This window comes from Boleophthalmus pectinirostris, unplaced genomic scaffold (assembly GCF_026225935.1).
Source record: "Boleophthalmus pectinirostris isolate CB_2022bp ecotype Guang Dong unplaced genomic scaffold, ASM2622593v1 HiC_scaffold_8, whole genome shotgun sequence".
NCBI classification, from domain to species: Eukaryota; Metazoa; Chordata; class Actinopteri; order Gobiiformes; family Gobiidae; genus Boleophthalmus; species Boleophthalmus pectinirostris.
In genome coordinates this window covers 38185890-38204680 of record NW_026571515.1, presented here as the reverse complement: position 1 = coordinate 38204680, position 18791 = coordinate 38185890, and the positions used below count along the sequence as shown (strand labels likewise).

General features: G+C 43.2%; 2 protein-coding genes across 3 annotated transcripts; both read right to left on the bottom strand.

Moving 5' to 3' along the window:
* Window positions 1-954: 954 nt before the first annotated feature.
* LOC129412396 (homeodomain-interacting protein kinase 1-like) lies at window positions 955-6296 on the bottom strand. Of its 2 annotated transcripts, XM_055166198.1 has the most exons (7): window positions 4609-6296; window positions 2644-2831; window positions 2191-2382; window positions 1809-1990; window positions 1303-1546; window positions 1111-1203; window positions 955-1021 (listed from the first exon to the last, which is right to left on the bottom strand). In XM_055166198.1, exons 1-5 carry the CDS (start codon window positions 4646-4648, stop codon window positions 1339-1341), a joined length of 810 nt encoding a protein of 269 aa, XP_055022173.1. In that variant the 5' UTR covers window positions 4649-6296; the 3' UTR covers window positions 955-1021; window positions 1111-1203; window positions 1303-1338. The 2 variants fall into 2 exon arrangements, with proteins under 2 accessions (XP_055022173.1, XP_055022172.1); XM_055166197.1 differs by lacking the exon at window positions 4609-6296 and having other exon boundaries at window positions 2644-3441.
* Window positions 6297-6549: 253 nt separating this feature from the next.
* On the bottom strand, window positions 6550-14680 carry LOC129412370 (uncharacterized). The gene is made up of 8 exons (XM_055166000.1): window positions 13993-14680; window positions 13664-13826; window positions 13114-13306; window positions 12652-12729; window positions 11804-11881; window positions 10816-11001; window positions 8557-8670; window positions 6550-7093 (listed from the first exon to the last, which is right to left on the bottom strand). Exons 1-8 carry the CDS (start codon window positions 14096-14098, stop codon window positions 7082-7084), a joined length of 930 nt encoding a protein of 309 aa, XP_055021975.1. The 5' UTR covers window positions 14099-14680; the 3' UTR covers window positions 6550-7081.
* Between the last annotated feature and the right edge of the window lie 4111 nt (window positions 14681-18791).

Sequence of the window (18791 nt, the reverse complement as noted above, 5' to 3'; positions counted from 1 at the left end):
AACCTCTTTTCTCTTACAAACCACAGCAGCCCTAATTAAATGTAGTTTATGTTGACAAGGGCTGCAACTATGATTTTAGTCATTATAAAACTATAATTTCTATTGTATCGTAAGACAAAAGTACATATTTACCATTCTATCCTTTACTCCAATAGTATCATATCTTTTCCCACTTGTGATTCTACTTAATGGAGACCAACTGACATATTTATTATGTCTATAAAATCTGTTAAAGTCAAAATTAGACCAGAACACATGGATGTGCAATAATAAAATATTTATTCATAATATAAATGGAAGGAGACTCAGTGGTTTCCTTGTGGACACACAGAGGGACACACAGCACCTACGACTCGCCGTAGCACTGTGCGAATCCTCCCAAAAGAAAAGCGTTTTGGAGCTTCAGTCACTGTTTGCTCCTCCAGGGGACTTGAAGAAGAGTCCACTGCCGGAGCTTTGGTCACAGGAGAGGTGTCTGTGTCCTCTACTCCAGCAATCAGGTGTGTTTCTTCTGACCCAGGGAGGACTATAAGTTCAGAGCTCTCGGAGATGTTAATGGGCTCATTTTCATCCCAGGAGCTCGGGGGCGCAGAAGAAGCTTGTCCACAAATGGACCAGATGCCAGAGTCTTGGCCTGTAGATGTGGCTGATTTAGGAGCATCTGTCTCGACTTCAGTTGTTTCATGTGAGACAGAAGCTTGATCCTCCGGGGGACTTGAGGAGGAGTCCACTGATGGACATATGGACATCAACTCCTCTGAGATCATGAAGCTAAAAAAACACACACACAAATTAGTCCCCACAAACTCTTTGGGTTTTTACATAACTGTGTGGTTGAGATGTGTAGACTTACTATCCCTGGAGCTCAGCCTCTTGCAGATGACCCATTGTTATGTAAGCATGTTGGAGGGCCTGACTGGGAGTCAGTCTCTGATCTCCAAAACATATTTAACATCCCCTTCAGGAGGTCAAGGAAGGCCTTCCTGTCCTCTACCTTGGCGTTGGAGTTATCAGGAGGGTTCTGTCCATTACAAAACAAACACTGATTAGACTCTGTGAAATACAGATGTGCATTATGAGGGCGAGTGTTGATCAGTCGTGGAGACTTACACAGACAGGGCTGTCCAAGCAGCTGGGGACTTCAAAGTAGGTGCTTTCCTCTTGAGTGGTGGTTTCGTATTTGGCAGCATATTCTTCAGCTGTCTGTACATTGACAAGAGTGTGAGTAAAATTATAAGGCTAGTTTTGGACATATCAAACTAAAACGATTCAATATTAACAAGAAACAAAGTGAATAAGTACCAGAAGTCTCCATGCTGCGCCGTTCGAGGACTGGACTTAGGTAAAGAAGTTCTTGCTATGGAGTCCAGCCTCTAGCAGGTGGTCAGGTGGCATACCCAGTAAAGTCACCAGGCGCTTTACCGCTTGGTACTCACAAGTGACTGGGAACAGGTTGTCAGCCAGATAGAGAAAGGCTAGAATGCAGCCAACCCCCCACACATCAATGGCCTCCGTGTACGGAAGACCGAGTGTGACCTCAGGAGCTCTGGAAAACAAAGACAAAGTTCAGACTAGTCCTGGTTTAGTCCTGGTTTAGTCATGTGCTCTGGTCATATTTTAAAGGAGACATATTATACAAAAAAGCAGGCTTGTTTCTAAACTATGACTATTTTAGGTCAATATTGCAGTTTAAAGTGATGAATGTATTTAGTATAATATAACTAAATATAAGGGACGCAAACATATGTCTCCTTTAAAAATCCATGCCCACTGTATTCCTCCTGATATTAGTGTGAGTTGCCTCGTACCTGGATCCACACGGCTGGAGCGTGGCCCCCAGCTGGACTCGGGAGGCCTTCCTGGCCTCTCCAAAGTCAATTAATTTGACCCTTAAAGAGTGCTCCTGCAGGTCAACGAACATGATGTTATCGGGCTTGATATCGGTGTGTACGATACCAAGCCCTTTTAGTGCATCTAGAGCCACCAACAACTGCAAAGACACAAGAGGGAAAAAGAATTGACAAAAAGGTTGAACTTCAAATTGCTGAGAATTGGGATGTAAGAAATGCGCTAAAAATGAACAAAGTGACGCTAACAGTTTAATATGAACTAGATCAGTTTTGAAACCATAAACCTTTGGTGCAAGGCCTTCATGTTGCAACATAATATTTACAGTAAATCCTTTAGTACCTGGTGGGCAATAGGCCGGATCTCATTTAGCTGGAGTGGTACCCAGTTCCTGTTTGACATGAACGAATAGAGGTCCACTTCCAGCATCTCAAAGGCCAGACAGTGAAGGCCCATGACCTCGAACTGCTCCACAAAGCACACGATGTTTGTGTGGCTGGGGTCGAGGACACTGAGCTCCTCCATCATGGACACCTAAAGAGACATAGATTTGAGTTCAAACTGTGAAGTCAAATGCATGACATAATACTGGTCAAAAAGTGCATTTAACAAAGCAAATACTGGTAGACTCTAGCTCATGTTCTGTTTAGTCCTCTAAATTCAATTAGCTTTTGGCTCTACCACCTCTGCACCTCTGCCAATATAAAATCAAATCTTTGCAAAAACTGTATTTGAATCAGGACAGAAGTCTGTGTGACTCTGACCCTCCAGTTTCATTTGACAAACCTGACTTACCTCGTGCTCCTTCTCCTTAAACTGTTGCTCTTTGAGGAGCTTAACAGCCACAATCCGGTCCTGGTCCATGGCGTGGCACTTGGCTACGCGGCCAAAGCAGCCCTCACCAAGCCACTGCAGGACGGAGTAAGAGTCGGTCCGGCCCTGCAGGGTGTGACCGATGGTGACCTCTGAACTGTGCTGAGGTGCTAGACAAGAAAGACAAGACAAGACTTCATCAGGGTCAAATGCACTGGACACTTCTACAGGATTTTCTTCTGCTACTTGCATTGTTGTTGTCCAATTGCAAAATACCACTGTTACCTTTAAAATAACTTAGTACTACTACTACTGCTACAACAATTACTACGACCAGTGTTGGGAAGGTTACTTTTAAAATGTATTCCCCTACAGATTACAGACCCCAAAATGTAGTTTGTAACGTAATCTATTAAATTACTTAAAGTGAGTAATGTAATCTGAATACTTTGGATTACTTGATATTGTCGTGCTTTTTAAAACGACATGAAATGTAGCAACCACATCCTGCAAATTCATGTTTGTTCTCTTCAAATTGGTTTAGACCGGGTTTAGTCCTGATCTTAAACCTGGTTTTAGTCCTGGATTAGACCTGGATTAGTCCTGGTTTAGTCCTGGTTTAGACCTGGTTTAGTCCTAGTTTAGACCTGGTTTAGACCTGGTTAATCCCGATGTTAGAGCTGGTTTAGACCTGGTTTAGTCCTGGTTTAGTACTGCATTAGACCTGGTTTTAGTCCTGATTTTAGACCTGGTTTAGACCTGGTTTAGTCCTGGTTTAGACCTGGTTTTAGTCCTGGTTTAGTCCTGATTTTAGACCTGGTTCAGACCTGGTTTAGTCCTGTTTTAGTTTTAGACCTGGTTTTAGTCCTAGTTTAGACCTGGTTTAGTCCTGGTTTAGACGGTTTTACTCCTGGTTTAGTCCTGATTTTAGACCTGGTTTAGACCTGGTTTAGTCCTGGTTTAGTTTTAGACCTGGTTTTAGGCCTGGTCTAGATCTGGTTCAGTCCTGGTTTAGTCCTGATTTGAGACCTGGTTTAGTCCTGTTTTTGTTTTAGACCTGGTTTAGCCCTGGTTTAGTCCTGGTTTTAGCCCTGGTTTAGTCCTGGTTTAGTCCTGGTTTAGTCCTGGTTTAGAACTGGTTTTAGTCCTGCTGTAGACCTGGTTTAGATCTGGTTTAGACCTGGTTTAGTCCTGGTTTAGAACTGGTTTTACTCCTGGTTTAGACCTGGTTTAGTCCTGGTTTAGACCTGGTTTAGTCCTGGTTTGGACCTGGTTTTAGTCCTGGTTTAGACCTGGTTTTAGTCCTGGTTTAGTCCTGGTTTAGTCCTGGTTTAGTCCTGGTTTAGACCTGGTTTAGACCTGGTTTTAGACCTGGTTTAGACCTGGTTTAGGCCTGGTTTTAGTCCTGGTTTAGACCTGGTTTAGTCCTGGTTTTAGACCTGGTTTAGTCCTGGTTTAGACCTGGTTTTGGACCTGGTTTTTAGTCCTGGTTTAGACCTGGTTTAGTCCTGGTTTAGACCTGGTTTTAGTCCTGGTTTAGACCTGGTTTAGTCCTGGTTTAGACCTGGTTCAGACCTGGTTTAGACCTGGTTTAGTCCTGGTTTAGAACTGGTTTTAGTCCTGCTTTAGACCTGGTTTAGTCCTGGATTAGACCTGGTTTTAGTCCTGGTTTAGGCCTGGTTTTAGTCCTGGTTTAGACCTGGTTTAGACCTGGTTTAGACCAGATTTTAGACCTGGTTTAGACCAGATTTTAGACCTGGTTAGACCTAACTTGGTTTTCATGTCAAACTGACTTTCATAACGTGTTAAATGTTTGTGTGCAGAAGTGGGTGGTTGTTTCTTATACTAAAACCTAAATATTTCCACAGAAAAGTGACTGAGAGTCACTGGAAACGCTTGTTTTTGAGATGTGTCTTGAGTGAGTCCTGTGTGGTTTTTGTGGATTACCTGCTGCACCAGAGGTCTCATAAGTGTCCCAAGACGACATAGTTGTACTAAAGTCAAACTTGGTCCAACGACGGGTTTCCAACAAAAAGTGTTCTGAGCTCTCTCCAAAGTGTGTGTTTACTCCAAAGGTCTCAGTGAAAATGACCAGATAAAAAGTGACCGGTCTTATATAACAGTTTCAGAAGATTTCGGAATGCGATGCCATACACGCCATGGCAACGTCGTGGCAACGGGGAGTTGCTTTGATTTAAAACGATGATGAGCAAAGTCAATAGAAATGTGTGTTGCCGTGGTCACTCGTGTTCTATAAGCTGTTCTATAAGCTTGATTCTCAGCGTTCGCCACTCACTTGTATTTGTTTCTCTGAAGAGTGAAGATGCATTTACACAGCTCCTGTTTCTAGATACTTGTACTCCTGCTCTTAGGATACCTGTACCTGTACCCCTACCTTTACAACACCTGTACTTGCACTTGTACACAGCTCCGACCTGTGCTTGTACTTGTGTCCTGTGTCAGTATTTGTACTTGCACACAGTTGTAACCCTCCACATATAATGGCGTCCACACTGAAGTCTGGAGACCTGATCGAGACGAGCTCCACCGTATACGAGCTGCAGAGTCTGCTGGGCTCAGGGATCTACGGAGATGTCGCTCTCTGTCACAATCGCACCACCAACCGGACGGTGGCGCTCAAGATCCTGAAAGGCCCATGTGCCCTGAGAGCATGTTTTCAAGAGGTCAGTTTGCACAGGTTCTTCTCACATCTACATGAGGGCACACTCACATGGCCAGTACAAATGTGATCACTCAGAATCAGATCACTCACAATCAGATAACCGTGAATAGATCTGATTTTTGACAGCTGAAGATCCTCCAGGTCCTCTCTGCACACGGCGCACACCACGTCCACATGGTGCACTGGCTCGGCTCCTTTTGGTCTTCTGGAAGATTCTTCCACGAGTTTGAGAAGCTGGACATCAGCCTGGCCCAGTTTCTCAGCCAGACGCCCTATAAGAGTCTGAGCCTCATGGAGATTCGCCCGATCATCTGGCAGGTACAGACACACGCCCCTGCAGCACACTTTGACAAAATAATCAAGTGTGTCATCAAGCGTGATATTGTACTAACATGTGTCCTGTGTGTAACGTGTGCTTGCAGATGGCCCGAGCTCTCCTGTTCCTTCAGCGTGAGGGCATCATGCACACTGATCTGAAACCAGAGAACATCATGATGGAGGAACACGTGAAGAAGCCGCTGTCCATCAAAATCATTGACTTTGGCCTGGCGTGTTTAGTGAGAAAGGCCGATCTGACAAAGGAGAGACAGACTCTGCCGTACAGGTACGACAGTACACAGTTCAGAATAAATCCTATAATGTAGTAGCATACTCCTGTATGTTCTCGCTATAATCAAAGTATTTTAAACTGTGGTTTGAAATCATTTGTTCATTTGTCAATAATGTGTGTGTGCAGAGCTCCAGAGAGCCTCCTCCGGGCCCCTGTCAATGGGGCCATAGACATGTGGTCCGTGGGCTGCATTGCCGCTGAGATGTTCTTGGGAGTTCCTCTGTTTCAGGCTAGAGACGAGCGGGACATGATGAGGCTCATTGTGGAGACTGTGGGACACCCTCACAAGTCCTGTCTGGACCAGGGTCTCCGGACCAAAATGTTCTACAGCCACTCCCAGGACAGAGACAAGTGGACATATAAGGTACGTCCAGCTCCTTCTGTTCACTGCTATACGTGTCATCACTCTGTGTGTGTGATATATATATATATATATATATATATATATATATATATGTAATTGTGTGCTCCTGTTTCAGAGTGGTTTGTTGTCCACTCGCAGGGTCACACGTCTGGAGAACATCCACAAGGTGAGAGCACACCTCATTTTTACTCAGGGCACAGGTTGAGTCCTAAACTGTCTCAAAGTCGTGTGTTAGGGTTTTGAAAAACAAAAGAGGTGTTGGCCACCGACTCAAGTGCTGCTGCTTCACACTAGTGTTGTAGTGCTCCTGAGCAAGGTACATCCCCACCTCCAGCCACAGTTGTGTTGATAGATTCAGCTCACATATGGTTGGGGCAGTTGATGTCACACTTGTGATTGTAACATTGTAAAGTAGAGCCACAGGTGCAGATGTGACCCTTTGTGTGTGTGTGTGTTTCAGAGAGACCCCCGGGGCCCTCTGGCCTCCTGTACCCCCACAGAGAAGCACGACCGGGCCGTCTTTGTCAACCTGCTCATACGTATGCTGGACCTCAACCCAGAGACGAGGATCAGCCCCAAGGAAGTGCTCGAGCACCCCTTCCTCACCATGAGCCACCTCAGCGGCGCCTAGTGAGTACCCACTGTCCCCTCACACACACGTCACTATATGTCAATGGAAACGAATGAGCAGAGGAACTTTAGAAGGGTGGAGGCAGCGGTGCAGTAGGTTGAGTGGTCGCCCACCAACCAGAAGATGTCTGTTTCAAACTTCACACTGCAGAAAAGAAGAGAGGAGACATGCATTACCTCCAAAACCTGAGCAGCAGTGGCATAAAGACTATTAAATGGTCACATTTTTACCTTCCAGGCGCTCAAAGCACTTTACACCACAGAAATACTACATACTACATACTACATACTACATACACCAGTGTACACAGACACGGGGGCAGCATTTCTCCTTTAAATCACTAACTGTGTTTGTGTCTTGTCTTTCAGTGTGATGCAGAGCCACTGGCTTCTGTCCAAAGTGAGTCAAAGTGCTCAAGACCCCGCCCCGTCCTCTAAGGCTCCTCCCACTATGGTAGCCTCAAGAGGACAAACTTCTGGGCTAAAACGCAAACGCGAGGAGCAGGCGTCTGTAAGCAAAAAACACAGGAGCTCCAGTCCCAAGACCAGCACCCACCAGGGCCACCGAGCTCAACAACGGCACCAGATTCCGCACGGCCACCAGGGCCACCGAGCTCAACAATGGCGACAGGCTCAACAACGGCACCAGGTTCCCTACGGCCACCAGGGCCACCGAGCTCAACAATGGCGACAGGCTCAACAACGGCACCAGGTTCCCTACGGCCACCAGGGCCACCGAGCTCAACAATGGCGACAGGCTCAACAACGGCACCAGATTCCCCACGGCCACCAGGGCCACCGAGCTCTCCAGGGCCCCATCATCAGCCTGTATCCACAGGAAAGAGAGCTCAGGAGGACCGGATTAACCTGACTTCTCGGAGCTCTCCCAAAAGGACCAGGTCTGAGGGCCAGCAGTGAATCTGGCTCCGGCCTAAAGCTACAGCTTCATTCGCTGATCAAATATGAATAAACATTCAGCCTCAAACCTTCCTCATTTTGAGACTTTTATTTCACAGATAAAGTTGTAACCGGAAGTGGGCTAATTGACACGGGTTACATATTAGAATATGTGTTTTACAGATAGATTGGATAACTGTGTTTCATGATGACAGTACGTCTGATGTCTATGCATGTCTCTACTCCTGGTTGGATGGATTTAACATTTTTTGGACAATTTTTTTTTTTTCCTTTGTTTAAAGCAAACAGAACAAACAGCACCCAATGGCCTTGTGTTTACCCAGCACAGCACGCAACAAAATTTGCACTGCATTTTACCCGTCACGTAGGTGGCAGATCCAAAGCCAACTTCACTGGACACAATTTGTTCATGTAAAGAGGCTAAGTGGCGGAACCGAGAGCTTACAAGCGCAAATAAACAGGTAGCAAATGGTTAACAGGTGTTTTCCCAGTAGGATAACACCCGCGCCTCACTTGATGAATGCAAACTGGCTGGTTCTGCCCACCAGAGGTCTGCCTCCTGTTCAAGGGAGGGTACGCATACAACCCGTCACATATAGTCATAACTTTACAAATCATTTGACCACTCAACTAAACACAATGAAGATATCTATAGTACATGGAAATGACACATTTGTTGGTGGGACTTACAAAGATGCTTTTGGTCCTCCTAAGCCTTGGCACAATCATTTGTCGAGCATCATCCTCTCCATGTTTCATACTGGAGTCAGAAAGATCAAGCCCAAAAGGAATCTTCTCTTTGCTCTTTAATAAACACAAATGAAAACAGTTTAAACAAACAATACATTATATATTGTAACTAATAGCTACTGATCTGTATTGCTTAGATTAATAATTAAGATGAAATTTTATTCCGACTGAATCTAGATCGGAGGTCTTCGACACAGGTCCTGGAAAACTAATGTATGTGCAGGCTTTCAAAATGTCACCTAATACACATGTATATTTAGGTAATTTAGGACCTGGCAAGCAGCTGATTAGATGAATGAGATGTGCTAGGTTAGGACTGGAGAGAGCCTCAAGATGAGTAGCCCTCTAGGACCAGAACTGGCAATGGTCTACATGTTATCAGGGTATTACAGTGCAAACAGCAAAAGCAGATATTTAGTCTATATACTGTACAATCCCATGCTCAAACTTGCAAGTGTGCTTGCTTATCATTAACTAAATTGATCAACAATACAAACAATTGCCAACACTAATATCCGTTTCTCAGTATAATGAAAATGGTGAGCATTCACCCAATAGTAACCCCAGCTAAAACAAATACAAGTCTTAAAACATGATTCAAATTTGTCAGAGAAAATATCCAATCAAATGACTGTTTTCAAATCCAATCAACCTAAATCAGCATCCTAACGGTCACATCGGTCAGTGTCTTGCTAGCTGTAGGTCGATTTTTTTTTTTTAATCCAGTCATTTGATTGGACCGTGAGGAAAACTTAGAAAATAAGGTTCTGTAAATGAGATCCTATGGGCATAGGCCCTCTGCCGGAATCAAATTTTGATGATGCAGGATGGGGTGGATGACCAGGCAAGGTGGAAGCTACAACAATCAAAAGTGGAATGGATACAGTAGAGGCCTGTCACTTTTTAACATGGCCATCATAGAAGAATGGAATGTGAAAGTGTCCATCCTAGGGACGGGCATTCGGTGAAATTTTCTTAATCGATCGTCGGAAGAATTAACGATCGATTATCGATTAATCATTAACGTTTTTATATTAAAATTATCATCATTATTATTATTACTATCTGCACTAATCTGCATAAATAAATTCAACTTTACGACATATAAACCGTAACGACTCTAGAGCCACATCAATCCGTTTGAAATTATATAATGTGTTTAATTCAGTTTTGCGCAACTCCCACAAAATGAAACTTAAAACCGCATCACTAATTTGCATAAACTAAGCGAAGATAAAACTACAGCTCTTGTGCGCTGATGCGGTCAATTTCTGTCGGATTAAAAGACACGACTCAGCGGAATACAGGTTAGTGTGATCATATTTGTGTTTGTCAAAACCAGGACACCGTACGAGGGGCGGGAGGTCGGGACTCGTCATCTACATTGTGCGACTCTCACCTGGCAAAGCTTTTTCCCACTGGACACCGAAACATATGTGCTGCTTTATACACTGTGCACATGAACTCACACTTGTCCCGAACGGAAAGCGTGGACTTTCTTGTACAAGTCATCGTTGCACATCATTCATATTTGCACTTCAGTACGTTGCAGACTGACCGACTGTTTGTGTCTCGCTCCTTCTGAGTGCAGAGAGCTACACGTACTGACCCTGTTTGGTCACTCTACACTACGCACAGCAACCTACATTCGGTTTGTCGATTAAAATTAACGTAATCGATGAAATTCTTAATGATCAATTATCGATGAATCAACTAATCATGCCCATCCCTAGTCCATCCACTCCTATGTCAAAACAATGCCATTTCAAATGACCAAAAATAGTCTAAAGAACAGGCAGAATACACATATGTAATTACAATGTCATGACTCCCCTTGACCCAGACTGTTTTTACCACAGTAGATTTATAATTACATGGACGTGCATAGCTTGATTCAGCTATGAGTGCTCAAAGTAGGAAATGTTCTATATAAATAAAAGTGGATTTGATTGAAAGTGGATTTTATTGAAAGTGGATTGGCATTTGTGCTGTGCTGCCCAAACCTAAACAAGCCATTTCACTTTCATGTATTTTAAACGCAAAATATTTTGCTGTAAAAAACAAAACAAAACAATGAAACAGTGAATGAGCACTTCAAAATCTATTCTATCAAGACAGTGGCAGGTTGAAATGCGGGCATGCTTAGTGACAGGGCGCTATTGCTGAAATTACTGAAGTTGCTACAAAGGACAAAGATACCTGCATGGTGGATGGGGGAACATCTTCTTTAGTGCTGGAACTGATGGCTGATTCGCTGGAGTCTGAGTAGGTTACCAAGGTGGACTTGGCTTTTTCAAAAACCTTTTTGTGTTGCAACACCATGCTGGAGCTGCATACAAAGGAACTATTCTCTAAATCCTTGACAAAGGAGTCTCCACTGCCACTCTAAAACATTCAAAGAAATTTAGATTATAAGACTGCATGTTTCAAATCAAACCAAAAATAAATTGGGAGGGATCAAATGAAATGTTCAGACTGAATCTTTGTCATAGATGCAAGCAACCAGAATTTATTACCAGACCTGTTGATTGTTGCTGCAAAATGATGCTAATGCAAACAGAGTCATCTTAAGCATGTCTTGTGTTAAAAGAATTGTTTAAAACGCACCACCACGTCAGTGTGCAGTCAGTGTACAATCAGAATGTAACCTTGTTAACACAACCCACATGCTACAAGCAATTCTTGGATCCCTATCAGAGTTTGGCTCCACCAGTAAACATCCTTTCCTTTATAATCTGTCCTTTACATGGCCCACACAAGGCTGTACCTGAGACTGTGTGTGTGTCACCTGTATTATCATAAACTTGGAGTGGGGGATGGGTACAGATACCCCACAACGCTGTACCTGAGACTGTGTGTGTGTCACCTGTATTATCAGTAACTTGGAGTGGGGGATGGGTACAGATACCCCACAAGGTTGTACCTGAGACTGTGTGTGTGTCACCTGTATTATCAGTAACTTGGAGTGGAGGATGGGTACAGATACCCCACAACGCTGTACCTGAGACTGTGTGAGTGTAAGCAAGAACCATATCTGATCAAACCAGCCCACTAATCCTCACAACTGAAAATACTCTATGACATGATCTTGAACCTCATTACAACTAGTAAGAGTGTGTGTTTATACTTGTCAATGTGTTTGTGATTTGAGGCAATGCAAACATAAAGTCTGGTAACAGATTTTTACCTGCAAGCTGGGGGGTGAGACCTCTTCCTGTTGCATCACTGGGTTCTCCACAGCTTCGTTAGGAGAGTCTCCATCAGCCTAAGTTATGAATTACAATCAGTTATTCAGAATTGGTATGTGTAGTACTCATCATACTACACAACAGCTATACAGTAGCATGTGTCTTCTACTGGGTTGAGACCATCAGCCAGTCAGCAACTCATTTTAGCTCTAAATCATTACACAAGCACTCCAAGTCATACCCAACCTCCGGTTTTAGCAGAAATACAACCCTGAAGAACATCAGCATTATTTGAAGTATACAGTGCATCATATTTGCCAAGTTATCTTCACTGTGTGTGTATGGCCCACATGTTATATTGAGCGGTGATGTATGTCTCAGCATGTGTTAAAAGAACAGTTTAAAAAGCACCACCACTTCAGTGTGCAGTAACTGCAGTCAGTGTAAAGTCAGTGATCCAAGAATTGCTTGTAGCATGTGGGTTGTGTTAACAAGAAGGTTACATTCTAGTAGACTTTGGCTGTAGCAGTAAATGTCCTTCTCTGCAAACTATCCTTTACATGGCCCACACAAGGTTGTACCTGAGACTGTGTGTGTGTCACCTGTATTATCAGTAACTTGGAGTGGAGGATGGGTACAGATACCCCACAACGCTGTACCTGAGACTGTGTGAGTGTAAGCAAGAACCATATCTGATCAAACCAGCCCACTAATCCTCACAACTGAAAATACTCTATGACATGATCTTGAACCTCATTACACCTAGTAAGTGTGTGTGTTTGCATTGCCTCAAATCACAAACACGTTGACAAGTATCTAAACACAAAGTCTGGTAACAGATTTTTACCTGCAAGCTGGGGGGTGAAACCTCTTCCTGTTGCATCACTGGGTTCTCCACAGCTTCGTCAGGAGAGTCTCCATCAGCCTAAGTTATGAATTACAATCAGTTATTCAGAATTGGTATGTGTAGTACTCATCATACTACACAACAGCTATACAGTAGCATGTGTCTTCTACTGGGTTGAGACCATCAGCCAGTCAGCAACTCATTTTAACTCTAAATCATTAAACAAGCACTCCAAGTCATACCCAACCTCCTGTTTTAGCAGAAATACAACCATGAAGAACATCAGCATCATTTGAAGTATACAGTGTATCATTATATATTATATATCTAGATAGATAGATAGAGATATATCCTTTACAAGGGTATATACAAGGGTCACCTGGCCACGAGGGCAGCAGTCAGTCAAAAGATGATATAATTGATAAAACATATACAGAGGCACATACAATGTCACTGACAAACCTTTTCTCTCCATGGCCAATTGTCATCTCCGTAGTCATAAGTAATCTCCTCTCCACTGTGTATGTCTCTAACAGCGAACAGGCAGAGGTGTGGCTTTCTACCAACTAATATCCTTTTCATCCTACAGTTAGGATGGACATGATCATCGTTGACCAGCCTTCCCAATGAGCCGTCTTCCATCGCAGCATCAATGCTTCAAATGAGACATAAAGTATCAAAAGTCAAGCAGGACATTAGGCCAAGATCATCTACTGATTATTGGAAGCTTGTCTGGCCAGAAATTAAAGAAAAACTTTGGTGTAAAATGAAAACTGGCATGTTAAAACATCATACCGAGTTGGTATGTTTGCTGAAATAAACTGCGCTAGCCTGTTGCATTTAGAACTTCACAAATTTTTATAATTTTAACAATAGTAGGGCTATGGGCATAGGGAAAGCATATGAAGATTACATTATTTTTTAAACCATAAAAAACAGCTTGAAGAAACATGCCAATTTTCATTTTACACTAAAGTTTCCCTTTAACACCCACCATACAGTAAATGCTTACCACCATTTCTTTCCATGCCACATGAAGTCGAACATGAAGCCCAAGCATTTTGCATTATATATCCTCCTCCCCCTCTCTGATTCCTCAAGGTCAATAAGTTGTCCTCTATATTCGACCACAAAATCCCTTTTTTGAAAAGGCGACAGGGCAAATACACCCCTGCCTGTTCACAGAAGTAAGAGTTAGTAAAAAATGTATTGCCCATGTTGGCAACATGGTGAAGCTGCAAAAAGAACCCTCATTTCACCTAAGACACATGTAATATAACTATCCTAAGCAGATATCTTCAGTACAAAGTACCAATTAACACTGATTGCAGAGACACTTACCTTTAGTGGGGTTTATGTATTTAACATCCAACATGGCAGTCTGGTCTGTGCCACTGATGACATGTTGCTCTGCTACACTCTGAGGGGTTACCCTCCTTCTCGCCATTTTACCTGTAGAAAACAGATTAAAAGGGGAAATTCACTATTTATCAATTTAAGTCCTTTAGAACTCTAGCCTGAATCTGAAACATAGAAACAATACTTTCACTGATAATTCCAGGATTTGAGCTTAAATCTCTTGCATTACTACAAGCACAAACGTGCATACACACATGTAAGCAACACAAGGCTAGGTAAAGATCTATGCCCTAATCATTATGCTACCAATATATCAAACATGCCATATATCAACATTGTCAGAACTTTTACCTGAAAAAAGTCACATGTTAAACACTGTGATGAAAAAGAAACCACACTACCTCTCAGAGGTAGTACATATACTTATTACACTAAAGCTGTTGAAAACATCTTAATAAAGAAATATGAGAATAGTAGTACATGCCCAAATAAGAATGCATACCACAATGATGAAAACTACTAGATTGCTTGGCTAACTACCTATCACACATATACTCAGGATAGAGACAGGGCAATGGACAAGTGCAACCTTGATAGTGACACAACATGGAGTGCTTCAGAAGAACGTCAAGACTGGGACTCTCAAATTTATGTTAAAAAGTTAATTCAATACATCCCGTAATTTCAAAATAAGATAAAACTCTGCAAAAAGCTTGACCTTACTACAAGTCTGATAGAAGAGGCAACGATGAATTGTTACCATTGTCCATTGGTTCATGTTACAATAAGAAATTTCACACAAACATTTCTGAAAGGCTTATGTGGCAAACATCGTTTGCAGTTATCCATATAGCAGAGCCGGTCTCTGCTTCCAGTTTAGCTTCTTGTAATGTGAACCAATTACCATTGCTAACATACACGTGTATGTTAGCAAAGCACTGAAGTCTGGACGCGAAGCTTGGCTAATAATCTCTAATTTATTCTCTCATTACAACTAATTATAGTATTTTTTACGGCCCAATGAAATGTCATATAAGTGAATAAAGTGGAAAAGTAGCTGGCAGAATCTAACATCGTCTTCCATCAAACGTTTTCCCAATCGAGCATGGCGATTGGTTAGCTAGCCTTGCTCCGGTGTTTAGAAAACACATGCAAATTGGTTTGTACAGTGTCCCCAATCCCCTAAATAACTAAGAATACATTACTTCTGCCTCGCACCGCACCTCTCCGCCCGTACACCGCCGCCGCCCGTACACAGCCCCCGGTCCGTGAAATATTGTCAGATATAAAACCACAACATCCGTGGCGCAAAAAGGGTTGGGGACACTGGGTTAGCATACGTAGGCTAGTCTAACATTAGCTAGCAAGGGATGCTATTCTAACATTAGCTCCCTTGCTAGCTAGCTTCTTCCTTCGAAAATATGAGACACGATAACACACTGCATTTTTATTATGGTAAATGGTAAATGGTCACATTTTTCTATAGCGCTTTTCCACCTTCAAGGTGGATTGCTTGAACTTGGCGTGAAAAAGTCAAACTGCAGTACCGTTTGTGGCCTGTAGAGGGCCAATCTTAAGTACACTTAAGCACACATAGTCATGTTTTTGTGAAGTGTGGAGAACTTGAAATTTCTGCACTAGACATATCAGCAACGTCTCCTCTATCCATTCCAATGATTTCCCTTGTGGGACCCAGGATTTTGAACCCCACAAAAAATTTGTTCCACACACCGTGAGTGTGCGGTCAGTAGAGATGCGCGGATTGCGGTTACAACCGCGGTATCCGCGGTTAATCCGCGGGTCGGGCGGATGACGTGACGAAAAATTATATTTTAATTAAATTCGGGCGGGTGGCGGTTTAACTACAAAAAAAAAAAAAAAAAGTTATTGTTAGTATTGTTACCTACATCTGAAAAGACGAGTCTCATTGTTTATGCTTGTAGTATGAAGTGTACGTCATGTCCTTAATTAGCCCATTTGACCTCGTTTTATGTTCTGAAGGTTAAGGTTGTGTCGGGTTATTGATGCCTAAGGTTTACGAGGCACATATTATATGCAGTTTATTTTATTATTTCTAATTTATTTCAGCTGTTTGCCAACACGTAAGTGGCTATAGGGCCATATTTATGCTTTTTTTTTGTTTCGATATCAGATATATTTTAAAACACGCAGACATTATAGCGTAGACTGCCACTCGGGGTATTTAAAACTTAAAGAAAGACCGATGGAGTGAGGCTATGACTTTGAAATAACATCGGGCAATGGCAGAATGTTCAGAATGTAACAACATTCAACACGAAGGCAAGAAGGTTCAAAAACAGCCTAGTCGGAAAACGTTGTCAGTTTAGTAGCTGCGCAAGAAAACCAGGTAAGTTTGGGGTTGTTACGGACAATTAACTGTGTCGGCGGCAAGGTGGGGCATTTGAGGGCCGTGCCCCCCCCTAGCGGCCACTGGTGCCCCACCCCCCAACAGGCCGTTATTTTTACTATTTTAAAATGATTTTGCTTGGCGCATTTCACACATCACAGTCTCTGTTTATTTAGTGTAATGTGATTGGACAACTGTCCTGTCACTCACGTCACGTCACGTCAACCTGCTGCGTCAACTCGTAGCAGCTCCACGATTAGCGGCAGCTGCTACTTTAGCCTAAAGCTCCACACAGGAAATGGCGAGAACAGAGTCAAAGACCCGACCTGACAGACCCGCCGCCGGGACCCGGGACTGTCGCCGCTGGGACTCTCGCTGCCGCCGCCGGGGCCAGGGCAGTCGCTCACTGCTCTATCCGCCTTTGCCCGCTCGTTTCTGGGTGTACAAGTTTGACCTGAGCATAGCGCGCAGAGGCATAATTCTACCTGGTGTCCTGGTGCTGATATGGACTGACCGTAACTTTCAGATTTCAGTGGGAAGTGGGATTAAGACTAATTTTACAACCATCTTGTGCACTCGGCTCCTGGACCTCGCGTCACGGACCAGACTGGACCAGGATTTGGACCAGTTTCATAGATAGATAGATAGATTTAGATAGATAGATTTATTTATTGTCATTGTATGAAATACAACGAAACTTCAGCAGAGCAGATCTGTAGCAGTAAAAATTTACAATATATATACACACATCCTCACATCCATACCAATAAAAAAAAAAACATTTATTAAATAAAATAAATAGATTATTGCACTGAGTCCCTTCAGGTCTTTTATCTGTGCCTGTGCCCCTGGAGCACGTCCACTGCTCGTGGATAGAAGCTGTTGCGCAGCCTGTTTGTGCGTGTGAGGGGAGTTTGAAGTCTTCCTGAGGGGAGAGTGTGGAAGAGGCAGTTCCCGGGGTGTGTGGGGTCCTGCAAAATGTTGGAGGCCCATGTGTGGAGACGTGAAGAGTAGATGGTGTCCAGGTTCGGGAGTGAGGAGCCCACCACCTTTTCAGCTGTTCTCACCACTCGCTGCAGGTCCTTCTTTTCAGCAGCTGTGCAGGCTCCATACCATGATGTACAGCAGTACGTTAGAACGCTTTTCGATGGTGCACCGGTAAAAGTTGGTTAGGAGCTTCTGGGAGAGCCCGTTCTGGCGGAGTGTTCGTAGAAAAAACAGTCTCCGCTGGGCACGCTTTATAACGCTGATGGTGTTTAGGCTCCAGGTTAGATTCTCACTGATCTCCACACCCAGGAACTTAAAGTTGGAGACCCTCTCTACCTCTTCTCCGTTGATGTAGAGGCCAATGTGATGGGGAATGCATTTGTTTTTCCTAAAATCAATTATCATTTCTTTAGTTTTCTTTGTATTTAAATGCAGGTCATTGTCTTTACACCAGGAGATCAGTGTCAGGACCTCCTCCCTGTAAGCAGCTTCATCATTGTTTGTTATGAGCCCCACAATAGTTGTGTCATCAGCAAATTTGATGACAGTGTTGGAATTATGGTCATCTCTTCATATTGGACATATGTAAACTTTTGGAAACAGAACCAGTGGGACAATGGATAGAGGAAACACTCTGCTTCAGTCTCTGGAGAAGGTAAGAGGCTGGTTTTCATTAGTTTGCGGCAAATCTGAACTTGGAGCCTCACAGTGTTATAGTGTTAATAGTTAAATAGTGTTATAGTGTTAATAGTTAAATAGTGCGTAAATGAGCTGGTGGGTGAGATGGAGCTGCTCTGGTTGTTCTGTCGTGTGCTGTAGGAGCGGCATCTGTGTTCATGTTTCTTATTGTAGTTTTGTTGACGTTGTTGGGTCTGGGTGTGAGCGGCGTGTTACGTTGTGTTGTTGCATAAAGTTTGCGCTTGGCTGTTCATTGTGCTCTGATCGATACTGTTCAGCCAATACTAACCAAAATGTCTGTTTCTGGTATTTGTTATAATACTACAGCCTATATATATAATACATATATTATTCATAATATATATTTATAATTTTGCCCTTGGTGCCCCTCCCAAAAATTATACCATCACCCGCCACTGGTCCTGGTTTAGTCCTGGTTTAGTCCTGGTTTAGTCCCGGTCCCTCAAGTCTCAGGTCTCTATAGGACAGGACTGGACAGAACGGCGACTCGCGTACCACGTTCACTACAGCCCTGGTGCTGTCCGATGCGTGGCTATTTCTAGTTCAGAGGTGTTTTTGACGAGAGGCTGTTGTTTAATGTTTACAACCAGTGGCAGGACTTATTGTTTTTTAATAAACCTCAACCTTTTATTATTGTCTTGTGTGCCTATCGTCTACCACACAGCCTCAACAACTATTGCAGCTAATAATAATAATGAATGAATAACAACACATAATTAAAGCCGCG